Source organism: Panulirus ornatus, chromosome 59 (assembly GCF_036320965.1).
Source record: "Panulirus ornatus isolate Po-2019 chromosome 59, ASM3632096v1, whole genome shotgun sequence".
Lineage (NCBI taxonomy): Eukaryota > Metazoa > Arthropoda > Malacostraca > Decapoda > Palinuridae > Panulirus > Panulirus ornatus.
In genome coordinates, this window is record NC_092282.1 from 6258333 (window position 1) to 6277651 (window position 19319).

At 45.8% G+C, this 19319-nt stretch overlaps 1 protein-coding gene across 1 annotated transcript in view; it reads right to left on the reverse strand.

The window, feature by feature from the left end:
* The window catches only part of LOC139767324 (discoidin domain-containing receptor 2-like), a 62453-nt gene that overhangs the window by 14537 nt on the left and 28597 nt on the right, over positions 1-19319 (reverse strand). Inside the window, 2 exon segments of the mRNA XM_071696616.1 lie at positions 2940-3468; positions 3766-3886. Coding sequence (XP_071552717.1) covers positions 2940-3021 — 82 coding nt within the window. The 5' untranslated portion in view covers positions 3022-3468; positions 3766-3886.

Consider the following 19319-nt stretch of genomic DNA (forward strand, 5'->3'; position numbering starts at 1 on the left):
TTTAATTACAAGTCTTGTGGGTCATGAGACATAGTGGCCAGCCCTCAACACTTAACCATAACTATTACCTTACAACTCTCTTCCCTTTTACTGACCCCAGGGGTAAATCTAGATCCTAATCTTACCCTATAGCTTCTGCCTCTACTACCCTCCTCCTCTGTGGGCAGGTCTCTCTCCTCCTCCTCCTCCTATTCTTCCTCCTTCTCCTCACTCCTCTTCTTCCTTCCCCCACCATCCATTCATCTGGGGGTAGACTTAAAGTGACTTTATGAAGAAGAAGAAGAGAAGCGAGTGAGGAAGGGAGAAGAAGAAATGGGAATCTACCTACCTACGAGTACCTACGACATGACTTGAGAGAGAGAGAGAGAGAGAGAGAGAGAGAGAGAGAGAGAGAGAGAGAGAAGCTCAGGTAGGGACAACAAGGATACCCTCTGTTAAGATGGCCAGCCAGGCCAGGTACCTCGTAACCCGACTCCCTTGTTGACCAGACGCTGTTAATGCCCTTACTTGGGGAACTGACCTCCCCCTCCTCCTCCTTCGTCAGGAGGAGCAGCTGTTCTGTAGGAAACAAATACACTCCACACTTTAAAAGTTTTTCGTTTGTCTCAGTTGACGTAGAAAAAGAGTCTCTGTGACAGTTGTGGGTGATGGGGGGACACAGAGGTGCTAAAGAAGAGGAGGCGAGCATAGAGTACATAGTGTAAGGACGAAAACTTGACATAAATGAGGAGGAACAGGTGGGCCAAAGTCTTCTCCTCTGCTGTGTAAAACATTTCTCTCTTGCTTTATTTACCTATTTTACACTTAGTTATCCTTTTATTCCAGGGTCTTTCAATCTGTCGTTTCTTAAGTTGATGGAATATATATCATCACTTCCACAATTGCCTTTTACCAATCCCTTGAGATCTGCACTATTGTTTGGCACAGTGCATTTAACTTTTACTTGATATTGTTTCTAGGGGCTTTTGTAAACTGCTCCATTTTCAGCTCTTGCAAACTTTTGTTTCAAGGGCTTCTCTAAGCTGCTGCGTATATTGGCCTTCCTAGTGTCTTATCTTTTTTCCTCGAATGGAGGCTCGTCTCATACGAAAGACTGCTCCAGTCTTCAGCTCCTTTGAATTGTAGTTTCCACAGATGCTCAGGACATTCAATTCGGAAGCCCTTTTTTTCCTCTGGGGTTCTACTTCCATTCCAGAGGCTTTACGTTTGTTCCAGGGGTTTTTCTTTCGTACCGAGGGCCCAACTCATGTTCCAGGGGCTCTTATTTTGTTCCAGGGGTCCTACTTTCATTCCAGAGACTGTAGTTTTGTTTCAGATGTCCTACTCCCGCACCAATCGCCGTACTTTTGTTCCATGGGCTCTACTTTCGTTTCAAGAACCTTCATCTGTCCTAGAGGCCCTAATTTTGTTCCAGGAGCTTCAGTTTCCTTCTAGGGGGGTCTCTTTCTACTTTCATGCTTCTACTTTAGTTCAGAGAATCTACTTTTGTTCGCGGTAGTGGCCCTACTTTTGTTCCAGGGGCAGTTCATTCGTTCAAGGAGCTCTTCCTTCGTTTCATGAATTCTACTTTCATTCTACCGACTTAACCTTTGTTCCAGAAACTCTACCTCGTTCCAGGAGTTCTTTGTTTTCTCATTCCAGGAACTCTATTGTCATTCCATTTGTTCCTCTTTCAGTGCAGGGGAAATTAATACTTTTTCTTTCTGTCATTTTTTTTCCTCTCAAGGGAATTTCTTTACCAATTCCAGCGGCGTCCCTTTAATTCTAAAGGATCTTCTGTATTACTATTCTAGGTAGTTCGCCAGCCTACTGATACTCTAGAAGCCTATTATTTATGGTTACGCTACAATAAGTGACTGTTCCTCTCTAAACATCTGTTACATAGATGTACATATGTTTTCCAGTACACTTAATCATTTCTTGTACATATCTACCACATTCAGACTATGAATATCAAACTTACATTTATCTTATTCATTGTCACTGGTATAGATCTGCTTCAACGGCTTAATTATGCGTAAGTCTATTCATAGGGACCGGCATGGCAAGGATAAAACATGGCCTAGTTAAATGTCATCTCACAGAGAGAGAATGAATATGATATAGAAATCAGTGAGGTGCATGTAGACCCGGCTCTCAAATGTAGAAAGAGGGACAGAGGAGGTAACATAACGGTTAATCCTCGAATGGCCTATCACCACACACAAAAAAGTAGGAAGCAGCATCCAGGCCCCGTGCTTTGTGCTGCACTACCACTATGCTTTAAAAGCACCAGATTTGACTAACAACCTTCCTATCAATATCCTAGCGAGGTTTACTACCCTACGCCCATCCTGGCAAAGTTTTATATAGAATATGAGAAATTGGTCATCATATGAATATCAGTGTGATAACCTTCGAACCTGGGTTCTTACATAACACGTCTTGTCACCCTAACCACAAACCCGCCTCCCGACCGAACTACCACTACATGAGAGCTTCGAACCAAGGTCCCTACATGAAACCAACACCACCACAATGCAACCTCGACCCTGTGGCTCACAGAAAACGGCACATGCTCTGTTTATATAATTCTCTCAACATGTTCTCCGTTCTTTTTTTTTCTTATGCTTCACGAGCAGCGTTTAGTATAATAAGCTGTAATTCTATGTTCTGGCTCACTATCAGCATATCATTACCCGCTTTCGCTCGAGCACGACGGTGCGAGCCATGGCTATGAGAGCCTGACTTTTGACTCGATAAGGGTCGTGCTCGAGGGTCGTACCCTCGAGTTCAAGGGTCGTACCGTCGTGCTCGAGGGTCGTACCCTCGAGTTCAAGGCTCGCAGAGTCGTGCTCAAGGGACTAAATGTGTGCAAAGAATAAAAAGTCTGAAAAAAAGAACAGTATCTATATTTTTCTCTCTTTCCCTTCAGGATACGAAAGCCCTTGTGAACTCACCGGTGTGGAGGCAGCAGACGTTGGTAACAGCTAGGCAGCAGACCAAGAACAGCAGCAGCAACAGCAGCAGTGGGGGCTCCATGCTGGCGGGCGAGGGATGAGGGGCCACCTCACACCAGCTTCACCAGCATCCAGACACTGTGACAGTTCTCCTCCAGGTCGGCTTCCTGGAACTCAGCCGAACCCCGTCACACCTTCAGCTTTGATTCTTCTGGACGATCGCTACTGGAAATGGTATTAAGCGCAGCACCTTTTTCACTCTTTCTTCTAATATCGTAAAAAAAAAGGAGAGAAAAATATATATCCTTACACCTTTCTTTGCTGTATAGTCTTCAGTTCCTCGATTAAAGAGAAAAAATAGTCTTGACTTCAAGGTCACTTTGCCAGATATCGTAACATTACCAACGGCATCTCGCAAGGTAGCAAGTTTGTTCCGCCGTTTCTTGTCCTAGAGTCTCATGTTTCTTCAGGGCTGGATGGCCTTCGTGTACTTCACAGCGGGTGTTGTTGCGGACGATCTCCGACTTATCTGCAACGGGAAGAAATACATTTTAGTGGTGACTGGAAGGTAAGAAAATATTCAAAGGAGAAAATTCATTGTTTTATGAATCTGTACCCAAAGAATGCGGACTTTAGGGGGCAGGGGGGGGGAGGAGTCTAAGGCGTGTGTATTTATATCCAAACTGCAAAAAAAATTAGCATCTTCGACAATATAAATGAGACTTCCTCCAAACCTGCCTTTGTTTCTACTATTTCGTTATATAAACCACTGGAAAGTCTATACCCAAATGTCTGAGAGAAGCAGGTCAGCATTTACCCCACTTACCTTTCTTTTCCATCTTGTTATGTCCATCGGGAATTTGGCGCCTACTTGAGGAATTCTTCCTTAGAGAAGGATCTTTTAGTCGTCTTATGGAATCCACCAAGGTGCGATCCTCTCTCCCATCCTGATTGATATTCACACCAAGGAATCAAATATTATTCATTGTAGGGAGATATGTAAGGCGTGTTGCAGCTAATACTTCATTCAACGCTCTGAACTCTTGTCACTGACTACACGTAACCCTTTACCACTCTGCTATGTTGATGTCCTTCAACTGATCAACAGATGCGAAGCGTTGGAACTTGAGCCTAGCAATGCCAATGATAATTAAAACAGCGTGTACAGTAACTCCTCCTCCATTAACCTCTAAATTAAGATACGAGCTACATGCTGATTCTAACGGCTGCTTTCTGTCTCATATACATATACACTGAGAATGGAAGGGATACTACTGATGTAAGAATGAAGATCGGGAAATCTAATGCCATAGACAGCGGAGTGATTACGGCTCTCTCTCTCTCTCTCTCTCTCTCTCTCTCTCTCTCTCTCTCTCTCTCTCTCGTTTTTATCATGATGCTCTTGTCAAATAGGGGCTTTGTTGATGGTATCGCTACCGTCCCTGTATGTTACCGCGGCTCCCTGAACACACTACAGCGCAGTTTCTATACACTCAACTTAGGATCCGTATCGCTGATTTCTTTTCTCTGGCCGCTCTTAAACATCCCTTGATGCACTCGATCTCTGATCTGAACGCAGTTTTTCTTTTGTTTTTTCATTCTAATATCGAGACGAAACCCAGGGGGTTATCTTAATGCTTAGAAACGCTATGACAAAGCCAGGGCGAGGTCGGCCACCCCTGTTATCATAGATACACAAGGAATAGCTAGACAGCTGTGTGTACCCGAACCATGTATCTGGGTTTGTATGGCTGATAACAGCTGGTGTGGGTGGGTGGTGGAGCTGGTAACAGACCCTCCCCACCCTCCTCCAACCTCACTCACGGCGGCCGGTGATGTGGGTGGTGAGACCAGCAGCACCAGATTCCCTCCAACTCCTCCCTACCAGATCCCCCGTGGTGTAGCGGTTAGCGTTCCTGACCTCAAGCGGCGCATTCATGGGCCCCTTCCTCCTCCCCTAGGCTCGAACGTATGGGTTCGAGTCCTAGTTGCGGCAGCAGTATCCACAGTGAACCCAGCGGTTCATCCTCTTCCCAAGGCGTTGGTCGATAAAAAGGGTACCTGGCATACGCTAGGATATTCATAATAGCACAACTCACATTCATCTGCCGTCCTGTCCTGTTACATAGTTTCGTATGACGTCACTCTGGCCACTGGATTGTCTGATGATCCCCAGACTGTTGTGGCTAACCGTGGCTGATCCACACCCAACTAAAAGCAAGGATTACGTCACTCCCATCACGGAACGCCACCGTCGCTCCTTCCCCGAGGGTGGAGTGTCACCCTACACCCAGATGACGTGCCCTGGATCACGACCCTTATTAAGAGACTAATACAGCAGACGGGCTAAGGCCTTCTACCACATCACTACTAACTTCTACAAGCCTCTCCACAACAAACCAAATCGTGATATACACATTGCGAATAAAACTCTTAATACCCATCTAAATCACGACATCTCATAGTCTAATACCAGCTAGTGGTAAGGGATAATGAGAGAGCAGAGTGTTTTTGAGAGGCAGATGTCCCTGTGTTAATCACCAGCCGAGGGAAGAAGCAGTTGACCTTATCACCTCGCCACCAACGGCCAGAGAGAGAGACATCCCCCCTCACTGTTTACCTCCCAGGCTTACCTCCCACTCCCAACTTCTCCTGACTCACTATGATCATGATATTGACCAACAGTTACACAGCCTCGTACTATAGCCCTTAACCTCACTGATCTACGTGTGAAAATCGCCGAATTGGGCTTTCTGATCCTGAGTCATCCAGATCCCCTTTTCTTCCCAGTCGTCTGTCCTTCTCTCCAACAGCCAAAATACCTCGTTGACTGGAAGACCTCAACAGACCCACAGTCCTTCAGTGAGCTATGACCCATTGCCATCAACTTTGATCTACATCTTACCATGTGACAGTTTCGTGTTTGATTGAACCTCACGCAGACATTGCCTTTATTAAAGAACTCTCAGTAGTTTGGTAAGATGAAGACTTTCTCGTCCATTCGACGTCTAGTCTGCCTCCAGAATCTGATCTACCAAGCACAAGACCAGTGTGGGTTTTTTTCCTTCTTCTTCGATGACTTCATCAACATTTTCGACCCACTGAGGCATAGCACAATCCTCAACAAGTCTTATAACCTTGAGCGGAATAAAAGGGTCTCATTCCATGGCTTACAGACTTCTCTAGTTAAATCCCTGAGGAGAACTGTACGCTTCCAGGCGGGTAGTTCCCATCTTCCAGACCCTTACCCGTGGCATCCAGAAGATCACAAAGATGTGGACGCCCTTGTGGCAAATGCACCTGCTCGATGGCCATTACATCAGCAACTCCATCATCAATATCATAAGCGGTGACGAAAGCTAACCCTACTACATGGCCACTCCAAAGTACCCATCAGAACTTCTTGGGCTGGAACGTCTTCAAGCAAGCTACCATCAACCCTATCAATACCTCAGTCATGCGCATACCGGCCTTGATTTCCGCCACGTCCCATCCCCACTGCTTAGGCCCCCAGCCATCTCCAGGTTATTCAGTCGACCCCAAGCTACTTGGGTGTTGATCTGGACGCGAAGGTAAGCTGGCAGGAACACGTTAGTACCATCAACAAATCTCCCCAGCTATCGCGTCTACATTCTCCGTCGACTCGAGACACTGACTGTCTCTGTACCTGATCTGAAGAAGAAAAAAACAGCTACGAAAAAATCTCTCTAAATTCACCGATCCTTCTCTCAGCCTGGTCTTCCTTCCTCCCTTCCTTCTCTCAGCCTGGTCTTCCTTCCTTCCTTCCTTCTCTCACCCTGGTCTTCCTTCCTTCCTTCCTTCTCTCACCCTGATCTTCCTTCCTTCCGTCCTTTCCATCCACCACACAACAGAAGGTACTAGAAATTGTGCAGAAAACGACATGCAAGACCATTCTCAGTTCCGCTTATATCAACCTGTATAGAACTGATGGACACACTGGTCCTCTCGTCTCTCTCTTTTCTAGAATATGAATGTTACAGCAAATGTCTTTTTCTTCTTTCGTTGTCTGATACAGACACACATAATTCACTGATGCATATTTCTGTATCGGATATTGTCACATCCGATCCTATCTTTTCATCAATTTCCTTTACTTTTAGATATATACACAGACAATATCTTTTACCAAATCCCTAAATAACCTCACGTGATGTAAGTCAGGTAATCATATCATAATCAACATACATATCTAGCAGTTTTATACTGATAGGATGAAGAAATATATAGATATATGAATACAAGGATATCCCCGAGGGGGACATTCAAACTTAAGACAGAATTATAAGCGGTTGTATATAAACAAGCACTCCTAAGACAGAATTATAAACGGTTGAATATATGCAAGCACTCCTTAATGTAAAGGGATCAGGTCGGCTAGGGAGACAGGATTAAGAACTCTGCCAAAAGCATTAAGCTCCCATTACAAGATTTGACACCGTCTCACGTCGACACAAAATCATTTTGTTTACACACTTCTAGTTTCCACAGCAAGCCTGTAGATGGCACTGAAACCCTCACAGTTTAAACTAAAACGTGTCTGAGGTGTTACATATCTCATTCCATGGTTCATATCAGCTTACAAACCTGTTTTAATGACTTGCCTGGCGCATCTAAAAAATAAGAGCGAATCTCTTTTAGAAGGATCTGATCACCTTACAATCCATCTTAGATCCAGACCTGACATCATCGAAAGTAATCAAATCCTCTTACATTAGTGATGTGTGGAGGTCATTCTTATACATATCTATCTTCCTTTTTTTTCCATTTTAAACGTCGTATTATTTTTCATTGCGTTGCGAGCGATTCATTGAAACAGGTTTAATCTTAGCTCCTGAGGCATTGGCTGGAGTCTGGAGTATAAATTCACCTAGTGAGTCTTACCAAATGCCTTTGCGGTCTGAATATCAAATGGATGTTAAATTTCTTTTTTTTGAACATATTTTCCTTCGGTGAGCTTTCTCTATATGCATGATCGTCACATCATTGTATGTGGATATCTGTTAGTTAAGATGCATTCTCGTTGAAGAACTTTTCGCGTCAAAGGAGTCCATAGTTGCCCAGCTCCTAATTGGAGAGCAATCTTGAAAGTACACAGCCCCATACAACGGGTCTTAGGGGGCTGTATAGTCAAATAATATATATATATATATATATATATATATATATATATATATATATATATATATATATATATATATATATGACTCAAAACTTTGGAATCCTTTACCCATAACTTCACCTCAAAAAAAGAAAAAAGAAAGCGAAAGAAAGAAAGAAAGAACCTCTAACGTCAAAATGAATCCCAGCTCCCCTCCCTCTTCTCCTCCCTTCCTCCTCCTCCTCCCATCCCAACAGCTGTGAGGGATTTACAAGTATAAGATATACATGCGAGCTCATTGCCAGGCCTCACCTAATCCTTCAACGCCTTCGTCGTCCATTTGTCGATAGATGTAAGAAGAAAAAAAAAAAAAGATATAGAAGTAAGCACGTGACTTCTAGGAATGTTTATATAGCTATAGAAACACAAGCGCTTTAAGTCAGGCACATCACAGTCTATGTATGTTGCTATGGTTTATGAATCAGCTGGTTGATACCACACGTGTATACACGATGTATTTTGCCCTTAGTCTCTCTCTCTCTCTCTCAGTCTCTCTCTCTCTCTCTCTCTCTCTCTCTCTCTCTCTCTCTCTCTCTCTCTCTCTCTCTCTCTCCGTCTGTGGCGTCTGTGTGGTCCACAGACAGGAGCAGAAATGAAGCCTCGGACTCAGAGCAGAGAGAGAGAGAGACCATCAAAAACTCAACGTGTTGTTAGTACACCATTCCTCCCCCCCCCCCCCCCTCACATGAGCACGACGGCACGGGTCGCGTTATACGCACGACGTTGCGCACGACGCACACCATCGGTACGACCCTCCGGCTATGACAGGGTCGGGTTCAAAGACGATCATCATCAAGCCCTCACGACCCACAACGGTTGTCGTCGTTGTGCCGCGAGATCGAGTCGTCCTCGAGTCGTCCACCTCCCGCCGGAGGTCGTACTGACGCGGGCGAGAGGTTAATCTCCAGCATCAACAACTACAACCCTGGGGGGGACGCACCAAACCCCCCCACCCGCGACATCTGCCACAACATCCCATCTGAAACACAAGGCCAAAACAGCTGTGACATCACGGCAGAGCAAGAACGGGTGTTCGCCAAGACCCCAAGAGAGGTCTGAGGACAATGCACAGCCACACACACACACACACACGCACGCACACACACACACCATCACACACGTGTGTGTGTGTGTGTGTGTGTGCCTCGGAGGACGAGACCCCCATATACTCGAGTAAGTGGTAAGGGGGGCACTTCATCGATGTAGGAGCCACTCACTTACTCGCTTGTTATCGTCGCCGATGTGACTGTTTAAACGCGCACGTCGCCTGAACGGATCAACAAACAGATATACAGAGATAGAGAATGACTCCTATGCACACAGACGGATGACACGTCCCTCTCTTTTCCCTAGCCAAGGGGCATTTATGGTGCTTGTGCAGGGCGGTTGAGAGGAGGTGTGTGTGTGTGTGTGTGTGTGTGTGTGTTGGGGTGGACTAAGGTAATAATGTTATCACAGCCTAAGTCTTATCAGTGTCCGAGATCCTGAGAGAGAGAGAGAGAGAAACCTCAGTGCTAGGCTTAGTAGGACAACAACAGCAGCAGCTCTTGGCATGGCTTCAGTAGCCCATGTCGTCTTCAAGCATAACATCAGAAACGTCTTCAAACACAGGAGTAGCAGTCGACACAACAGGACAATGGGCAGCAGACGAGAGACAGCAGGAGGAGTAACAGTCTACACAGCAGTATGGGCAGCAGACGAAACGACACAGCAGGAGCAGGAGACAGCAGAAGGAGGAGGAGGAGGAGGAGGAGGAGGAGGGGGCCGACGACGAACACCAGGATCGCTGTCGCAGACTGGACCCCAACAGCGGCCGTGGGAACCTCACGGGCCGGGTCAGCCCTCACGTCTTGGGGAAACTTGAGACTCCTCGGGCGTCCATCCCCGCTATGGGGGTGTCCTACACTCGTGGGGAGGAGGGGAGACACTGGGAGAGCATATGGGACGTGCTGCTGCAGGTGGAGGGAGGGAGGGAGGATAAAGGCAGGACGACGCTGGAGGGAGGATGACTCTAAGATTAAGAAAAGGAAGTAAAAGTGGCAGGAGAGGGTATCTAGGGAGTCAGATGGTGGCCCAAGGTAGATAGAGTAGGTAGAAGAAGCTTTAAGATCTTTCCCTTCATCGGAAAGTAGATGAAGTAGATGGGCAAGGACAAATGGAAGAAGTAGAAGGTAGAAGAACGAGCAGACTACACCAGACTAAACCCAGTGAGAACTATGAGTGCGACGATTCAACTTCATATATTACAATGGCGTGATCCTTGACTTGACCCGTAAGACTTGGGGTCACAGGCCAGGCCATTAGACTCGAGGATCGAACCGTCGTGCTCAAGTGTCGTATCGTCATGCTCAATAAATTAAACACCCTCTGAATTTTGGCCTCAGGTGGACAGGTGTATGTTAATTCTCCCTCTAAGCACAGTATCGGAGCTTTGAATCTAGTGACGGGGGTATGCAAATACAACATTTATAAGACTGAAGGAGCGTTATAACCAAGAATCCTACAACCATGGGAGAGAATATTACACCCCCACCGGCAGGACACGTTGGTAATACGACACCAACAGTCGTGAACCCTTTTAATTTCTTCTACCCCCCTTAGAATAAGACCAGACTCTCCCCCACACACAACCGTAAGGAGATAACGGACCTGTCACCTCCTCTAATTTGGTCGTGAGTGGCCCATCATCATTCGGCCACGCCGACAACCTTCTCGAATCTCCTGACGACGCTGAAGAACAACACACACACACCTCCTCCTCCTCCTCCTGCTCCTCCTCCTCCTGCTCCTCCTCCTCCACTAGTTCCTCGTTCCCTAACCCTTAAGGGTATTGACCACGGAAACCCGGACGATCACTGTGACTGTATACCCTCCCTTAACCGAATGTAGGGGAGAGGTTCTTGATACAGGAGAAGGGAGAGGTGTTGGCGACTCCCGGAGCAAGACCAAACCCACACACCCCTCCTCACCTTGTTAGGTCAGACGGCTTCGGAGGAGCTTGGTTCTACAGCATCAATCGTAGGTTAAGATGCGTTCAACGAGCGCTGCCTTAAATCCTTTATCACTCACACCGGCATACGTGCTCGTGCTGTGTGGGTGTGTGTGTGTGTGTGTGTGTGTGTGTAACTCTTCTCAAGGTCGCTCAGGTTGTCACCGACACGACGCTTAACTGGACTTGTGAGCTACATCTTGGCCCTTTTTAAGCAAGACGGTGCGCCCCTTGAGTATGATAGCCTAAACTAGACCCACCGCCATACTCTAGGGTCGTAAGGTCGTCCTCGAGGGTCGTATACCGTCGTCCTCAAGAGATTTAAGCACACACTAGGGATGTGTAGGAAGAGGGAAACTTGACTCTGAAGTTGTATGTATTGGTTCATATCTGTGACCAGTTAGTAAACTCACTTTATAGATCACATTATCACACGAAATGTATTTGAAAAGACGATTTCTATTACCAAAAAATATCAAACCTCTACCGTAATGAATATGAAGTATATCAGAATGAATATGAAATATGTCTCCACTAGAAGGAATATGAAGTATATCTGCACCAGAATGAATATGAACTATATTGAAATATATCTCCATTACTGACGTCCAAGGGTCGCTATGAAACATCTACTTCAGTGAAAGGACTTACCCCCCATCTCTCTCTCTCTCTCTCTCTCTCTCTCCCTTATATCCCTCCTTTCCCGCCTCGTCTTCCTCCCCTTCTATCCCAAGCCTTCTCCTCCAACCCTCCTACTGTTTTGTTCCCTCCCTACCGAAGCTCCCAACCCCACCGACCCTCCCCTTCTCACGCAGAAAATCACCCGTAACGTCCAGGATCCATTATTGAGTGTGACACAAATGTGTGAGTGAGTGAGTGCGTGTGTAAGTGCCACTCCCCTTCTTCCTCCTCCTCCTCTCTTTCCCCCCTCGCCCTTCCCTCCCCACCACATCTCTCTTTCCTTCCCTCCAATACGAGGGTGAGAACCTTCACACCTGACACTCCTGCATTCCCTCCCCTCCCTTCATCTCTTTCCTCCTCCATTTACCATCCAGTGTGTGTGTGTGTGTGTGTGTGTGTGTGTGTGTGTGTGTGTGTGTGTGTCTTCCACCCTCCCTTTCTTACAACATTCCTATCCGTCCCAGGAGATCGGGACGACCCTTGTGTCAACAGAGATGATCATGGAGGAGGGTGTACAGGGCGTCCATCACGCGACGTTCCCAGGGAGGAGTAGGTGGTCTGTCGCTGTTCTCAGGGCTTTTAAGGGGGTATGGTAGGTAGCCTCCTCCACCCCTTGACACTGAGATACACATTCGTGTCCTAAATATGACCTGGATTAAAAGTTTCTTCTCAAAGTTCTGTTGGACTTTGGTCTTTCTTTCAAATTCCAAGATCTATGCGAAGTTCTTCTTTTTTATCCAAGTTCTGATTAAAAATGCTGCTTCATTCGTATTTCAAAATATATGTGAATGAAGATACGTGTTTTCCCCCAGGTTCTGATTGAATTTGGTCCTTCCTTCACATTCCAAAATCTATGTGAAGTTCTTTCCGTTTCAAGTTCCGATTGGAAATGCTATTTCGTTCGTATTCCAAAATCTATGTGAATGAACGTACGTTTTTCCTCAATTTTCAATTTGAATTCGGTCCTTCCTTCACATTTCAAAATCATGTGAATCAAAACAATACCTTCTTTCTCATATGCTTGAGTAAACATGCTTCTCCCTTCGTTCAAATTGTAATTTACGGTAAATGATTGCTGAGCTATCAGTCACACTGACCATTTACATAACAGTAAAGAACAGATGTAAAAAAAGCCCATAACGACCGACTGTTCACCATTTATATCCTCCGGTCTCCGATTTCTACGCAATGTAGGGAAGAACCAGGAGAGGTCGTGTTCTCAGAGAGGTTGTGTTCTCAGAGAGGTCGTGTTCTCAGAGAGGTCTGTTCTCAAAGAGGTCGTGTTCTCAGAGAGGTCTGTTCTCAAAGAGGTCGTGTTCTCAGAGAGGTCGTGTTCTGTAGACGACCTAATCTTATGCCTCCCAAAATCTGTGTTGAGGTTTTAGGGGAAAATATTTGGGTGTCCCACTCTAATTCCTTCCCTTCCTAACCCCTCTCCAATATGTGTGTGTGTCTGCGGTTTACTCCGGTTCCCAGACTGAGGCGCTCCCCTTTATGCGTGAGAAACTCTTTAAGTATTTAGATAAAAATGTCATCGCTCGAGTAGAAATATGGGGAAAGCAAATTTTTTTTCCTTTTACATAGAGTGTCATATATGAGTGAGTAAATGTAAATCAAATTATTGTAAATCTAGTGATAGTACGTTCAGTTCTAGTAAATGACTTGAAAAGGTAAAAAAAAAAAGATTTTAATGGGCTTAAGGGTTGATTATATATACGTGTACATATATATATATATATATATATATATATATATATATATATATATATATATATATATATATATATATATATAACGTGAGATATGACTCAGTAACATCAACAAAACGAACTTCAAATACGAGAATCTCCTTTCACGAAGACAAGACGTTGATGGATGGACATCCTGGTCGAAAAAAAAGCCAAGAAAAAGCCAAAAAAAAAAAATCCAGCCAGCCAGTCAGATGGGCGGGTGGGCGAGTGCCTGGCGGCCCAAACGGGCGGCCGGCACCCTTGTAAGCTAACGTTAAGTGTCACCGTGGGCTTCTCCAGCCATAAACAATGAACCGTATGTTCCACGTAACCCTAGAAACCTGTTTAGCCCCAGGGAGTAATACACCCCCACTGGCGTTTCCCTTCCCTCCCTCCTCCTCCTCCTTCTGCGCGCCCAGTGGACACCACCCAGTGCTTCCTGCCACGCTCACCAGATGGCTCGCGGTTTGTTTACTCTCTGCCCACTGCAGTTTTGAGAATCTAGAGAAAATGGAAGGGAAGCTGAGAATCCACAGAAAATGGGGAATAAATTGAGGACTAGAGATGTACTAGGAGGGTAAGTTGAGAATCTATAGAAAATGGAGTGTGTGTTGAGAATTCACGAATGAAAACGGGAGAGTAAGCTGAGAACCCTATAGATCTTGGAGGATAAGATGAGAATCTACAGAAAACAGAGAATTGGTTGAGAATCTGCAAAAAAAAAAAAAATGGAGAGTGGGTTGCCAGTCTACAAGAAAACGGAGGATATGTTGAGAACCCACTAAAATGCAGAATGTTGCTTATCCTGACCAATAAAATATGTGAGTTCGTCTGTTATGTAAAAGATCGCATAAGATTAGCTGTTAGGTGTAAGCGGACGATATATTCACATATGTCGACGCCACTATAGCTGTACTGATGACGAAGCTTTACCCTTGAGTACAAACACCCTTTAAGAACAAGGCTATGGCCCGTTAAACGCTAACAGCCCTTGACCTGTCCTTTATGAACTAAGATCAGAAGGTCATCCTATCACACACAAGGAATCGAACCATCGTTCTTAGCAAAAGTTCGCAGCGCGAAAGGCAGTCGAATATATATACAAGCCGAGGATCGATAGTTCGCGAGAGGCAGTCTAATACATAGAGCTAAGGATCGATAATACGCGAGAGGCAGTCGAATATATACAAGCCGAAGATCGATAATTCGCGAGAGGCAGTCGAGTATATACAGCTAAGGATCGATAATACGCGAGAGGCAGTCGAATATATACAAGCCGAAGATCGATAATTCGCGAGAGGCAGTCGAGAGAGTATATATATATACAAGCCGAAGATCGGTAGCCCGTAGACCCCTACTCACGACCCGGGTTTCCGAGGTTGAGAACCGGGTGGATAAATACCTCCTTCCCTCTCTCTCTCTCTCTCTCTCTCTCTCTCTCTCTCTCTCTCTCTCTCTCTCTCTCTCTCTCTCTCTCTCTCTCTCGGGGGTTATGTCTCCGGCAAGTTCCTGACATAGCTCGCGTCTCAGTGGTGGTGGTCCCTCCCCCCGCGGACGAGGAACCCCTCGCAGCAGCAGCAGCAGCACCTCCCTCCCTCCTCCCTCCCTCCCTATAAATAAGCCATTTGCATTGGCTTACGTACTGCCAGGAGACGTTCATGGCCCGGATCCCGTAGGTTTAAGAGCCTCCTCTTTGAGGACGACCCACCCGACCCCTCCTTGCTAAGAGAACAAGAGACGACCCGACCCCCCTGAAGAGCCTCCTCTTTGAGGACGACCCACCCAACCCCTCCTTGCTAAGAGAACAAGAGACGACCCGACCCCCCTGAAGAGCCTCCTCTTTGAGGACGACCCACGCGACCCCCTCCTTGCTAAGAGAACAAGAGACGACCCGACCCCCCTGAAGAGCCTCCTCTTTGAGGACGACCCACCCAACCCCCTCTTTGCTAAGAGAACAAGAGACGACCCGACCGACCCACCCCGAAACACGCTCGGACTTCGCAAATCAAATGGATCGAACCCTTTTTTCCCGTGAAACTATGGGGATACGTGAGGTAATCGCTACGTTTTTTTCCTCCACCACCCGCCCGACGAAGCGGCAGTGACGGGAGCGCTCATAACGGGAGAGGCAGGGTTGTTGGGTTGTTGGGTGTTATCTCTTTTTTATCGTTTGTAAGACCTAGAATCTCCTCCGTCTGACCACAGGCTGGACCAGCTCCGTTCGGCCTGACACACCCCACACACACACACACACCCCCCACCCTCCCATTATCGCCCTGCATCATGGGTCATTACCTCAAATTTCAGAAAATTGTCGTGTTGATCTCCTTGTATAGAAAACGGGAGCTGGGGAGGAGGAGGAGGAAGAAGAAGAAGAATGCTTTTATGACGTCATCCAGCTGCAGGTTGTGGTTGGGGGGATGGTGAAAGAGAGGGGGGGAGGGGAGGACACTCTTTTGGGACAGTTAGGGCGTGTCGGGCCTTGTAAGATAGCCAGGATAGCAAGACCGGAGGATGAGATAACATTCCCTAAATGACTGCCGGCATAATGGAGACTGAATGAACCAGCCCGGCCCGCTATCTCAGATCCGCTAACGATGAGGTGGAGGAGGAGGAGGTGGGGGGTGGTTGCTGGCTGGCCATCCACCCTACCCTATCCACCAGTCCCCCTCCCCCCCCCCCCTTTTGCTTTTACGACGCCCTGGCGCTATTGCCAAGTCTTCATCGCGGGATGTGAACAACCCGCGTCTCATCTTCATCGCCCGAATCTTTCGCGGGGAGAATGACAAGGTTCACAGATATTCACAATACGACCCCCTTTTTGGCTCGAAGTGAAATTTCTCTCTCTCTCTCTCTCTCTCTCTCTCTCTCTCTCTCTCTCTCTCTCTCTCTCTCTCTCTCTATAGCCCAACGCTCGCACCGTTGCCAGATCTATACCGTACACTGTGCCATATTTTCACTAATATCTTCTATTTTTCTCCTTTCTATGATGGCTCATTCTACGAGCCGGTTTCCTGGGGGAGTTTTTCTTACCATTAAGGTTCCTAAGATGCGTCAGATAATACTTTTACGTACCAAATTACCCCCAGAGTCATGCGACACGGTCGAATTTTATGAGCTTAATGATACAATTAACATTTGTGAGTGATGCTCATAAAGATAGCCATTAACCTTTTTTTTTCTTTTTTCTGAGTACGACGGTGTGGACTTTGAGACGTGCGCTTAGACCTGATGTTATCATACAAATAGAGTCAACAGAAGCAACTCTGGTTTCCTGATATGCTAAATGAATAATTTGCATACAATTAGCATACATATCCTATTGAAATATAAGCGAAGGAAAGGCTATTTAAGAAGCGAAAAAAAAATATTGTTTTTGATACGAAAGAAGTGAAAACTTACCTGAAATCTCTTTTTCTTCCTTACAGACTAATGAAAACCACCAACATCATTGAAAGAACTTATATTCTTACCCCTAAAATACGAACGAAAAAGATGAGAAAGAGAAATACATTTAAAATTTAGACAAAAATCAACCCCTTGAAATACGAACCCAAAAATTTTTTTTGTTAGTCTAAAAATTCAGAAATTTAAAAAAAAAATCTAAAAAATTTAAGAATTATAGAAAAACATCTGAGGCACGAGACATTTACTGGACACCAAGCCCCGCCATTTCCACCATCCATCTCAACTTGCATGTCTGATGTTGCTGTGAGATAACACCTCCTCTTTGTCATAATGTTAGGCCAGACGAAGTCATCAGTTAGTCCCGTAGCACCCACAAACTACCCCACGTCTTCCATGAGCTACTGTGCTGACGATGATTACACTTTTTTGCTAGTTTGGTTCCTCCTCCTCCCTCCCTCCCTCATCTGAGTGCGTGTGTCTGAGTGTGTGTGTTTACAGAGGGAATGAGTGCGAGTGTCAAGAGAATTACTGTCCCCCGAAGGAGTCATGGAATTCTGTAGGGGGCTATGTCATTTTGGAGGGGGGCTATGTCATTTTGGAGGGGGGCTATGTCATTTTGGAGGGGGGGGCTTTGTCATTTTGGAGGGGGGGGCTTTGTCATTTTGGAGGGGGGGGTTTGTCATTTTGGAGGGGGGGGCTTTGTCATTTTGGAGGGGGCGCTTTGTTTCGTTTGCAGGGGGTGAGGTGGGGGGATGTTTTGGTCGTGAAGTTCCTTGAGGTGGGTGTCATTTAAGGTCGTTCCTGCTATTTTCTGCTAGTTATTGGACCTTTTACTTTGTTCCTGCTGCCGATTGGGGCTTTATTTCGCTTACTACTGGACTTGCTATTTGTGGCTATTACTTTGCATACTGCTTCCATCATTTGTGGCTATTAGTTCATCCCACTGTTCTTGTTAATAGCAGATGTCAATTCCCTGCTCCTCTTGTTATTTAGCAGCTATTATTTAGCCTAATGCTATCGCTATTAAAGGCTATTGATTACCTACTAACTCTGCTATTCATGGCTATTATTTTAAGTAGTACTATTGTTATTAGTCTATTAGTTCAACTATTGCTCTTGCTATTTGCTTCCCATGCTACAGCTCTAGTTACTAGCTCCTGCTATTAATTTACGTCACGAAAGTTACTGCGCACACGTGCAATATATATATATATATATATATATATATATATATATATATATATATATATATATATATATATATATATATATATATTGCGCGTGTGCGCATCATTTACATATGTATAAAGTTTTTCTTGTTTCTGGTTTATGTACAACGACAGTTCCCTCTGACAGTACATGAGACGAAACCATAATATCCATATATGACAATTTTATTAGCTTCCACCATCCTCTCAGCTCCCTGGGCGGCCAAATGAATCCAAGAATATAATCCAAGAGATAAGGTGAAAACTGGGTGATATCTCTTGAAAGACAGAGACAGAGAGGGTTAAACAAGCAGACAGACAAAAGACGGAAGGACAGGGAAAGATAGATTATGGAAAAATGAGAAGCAATCAAGGACAGACGGAAAGGAGATGAAATAGCTTCATGTGGAGTACATAACACACACTCGTATACCCAGTGGTTGACGTCCAAACGAGACATCTCCTTAGCCTTCACATATCCCTGATCATCACTTGCCTCATCCTCTCTCCTCCCAGACAACCCTGTTCCACTCTAACACTCCCTATCCTCCTACACAATCCAGCCCATCACATATCCCCTATCCCACTCACAATGTAAACCCTGTTTACCCCACAAACACACACACATCCCCTATCCTTTCCCCATAATTCTATTCCCGTATACATTTCCTATCCCCTGAGTAAGCAGTTCGCCACACACATCCCCTATCCTTCCACAGAAACCCGTTACCTTCCCCCCCGCCTCCCCAACACACACACACACACACACACACACACGTCCTATCCACCGCCCTATGCCCCCACAATGTAATCCTATTCGCCACGCAAATCCACAAACGGCCCTCCCTCACCTCCTCAACTTCCTCTTGGCCTCTCGTCACACACAACACCCCCCGGGTGTGGCGGGCCATATGTGGGGTTGTGTGGCAATAAATGAGCTAAGAAGCTGCACAATAAGGCACACAGTAACCGGGGGGTAATAAGGCCACACTCCGACCTTAACGAGATGCTGACCTTTTGGCCCGACCTACCTACACCTTAAAAGTTCCGCCACCGTCTGGGAGGGAGAGGAAACCACATCTCTCCACTAGACCCACCGCCAAATGCCTGGATAATTAGACCCTGACATCATCATATATTCCACCGCCTCGCTAGAATTCAGACCCTTTTCTGACGTCTCATCTA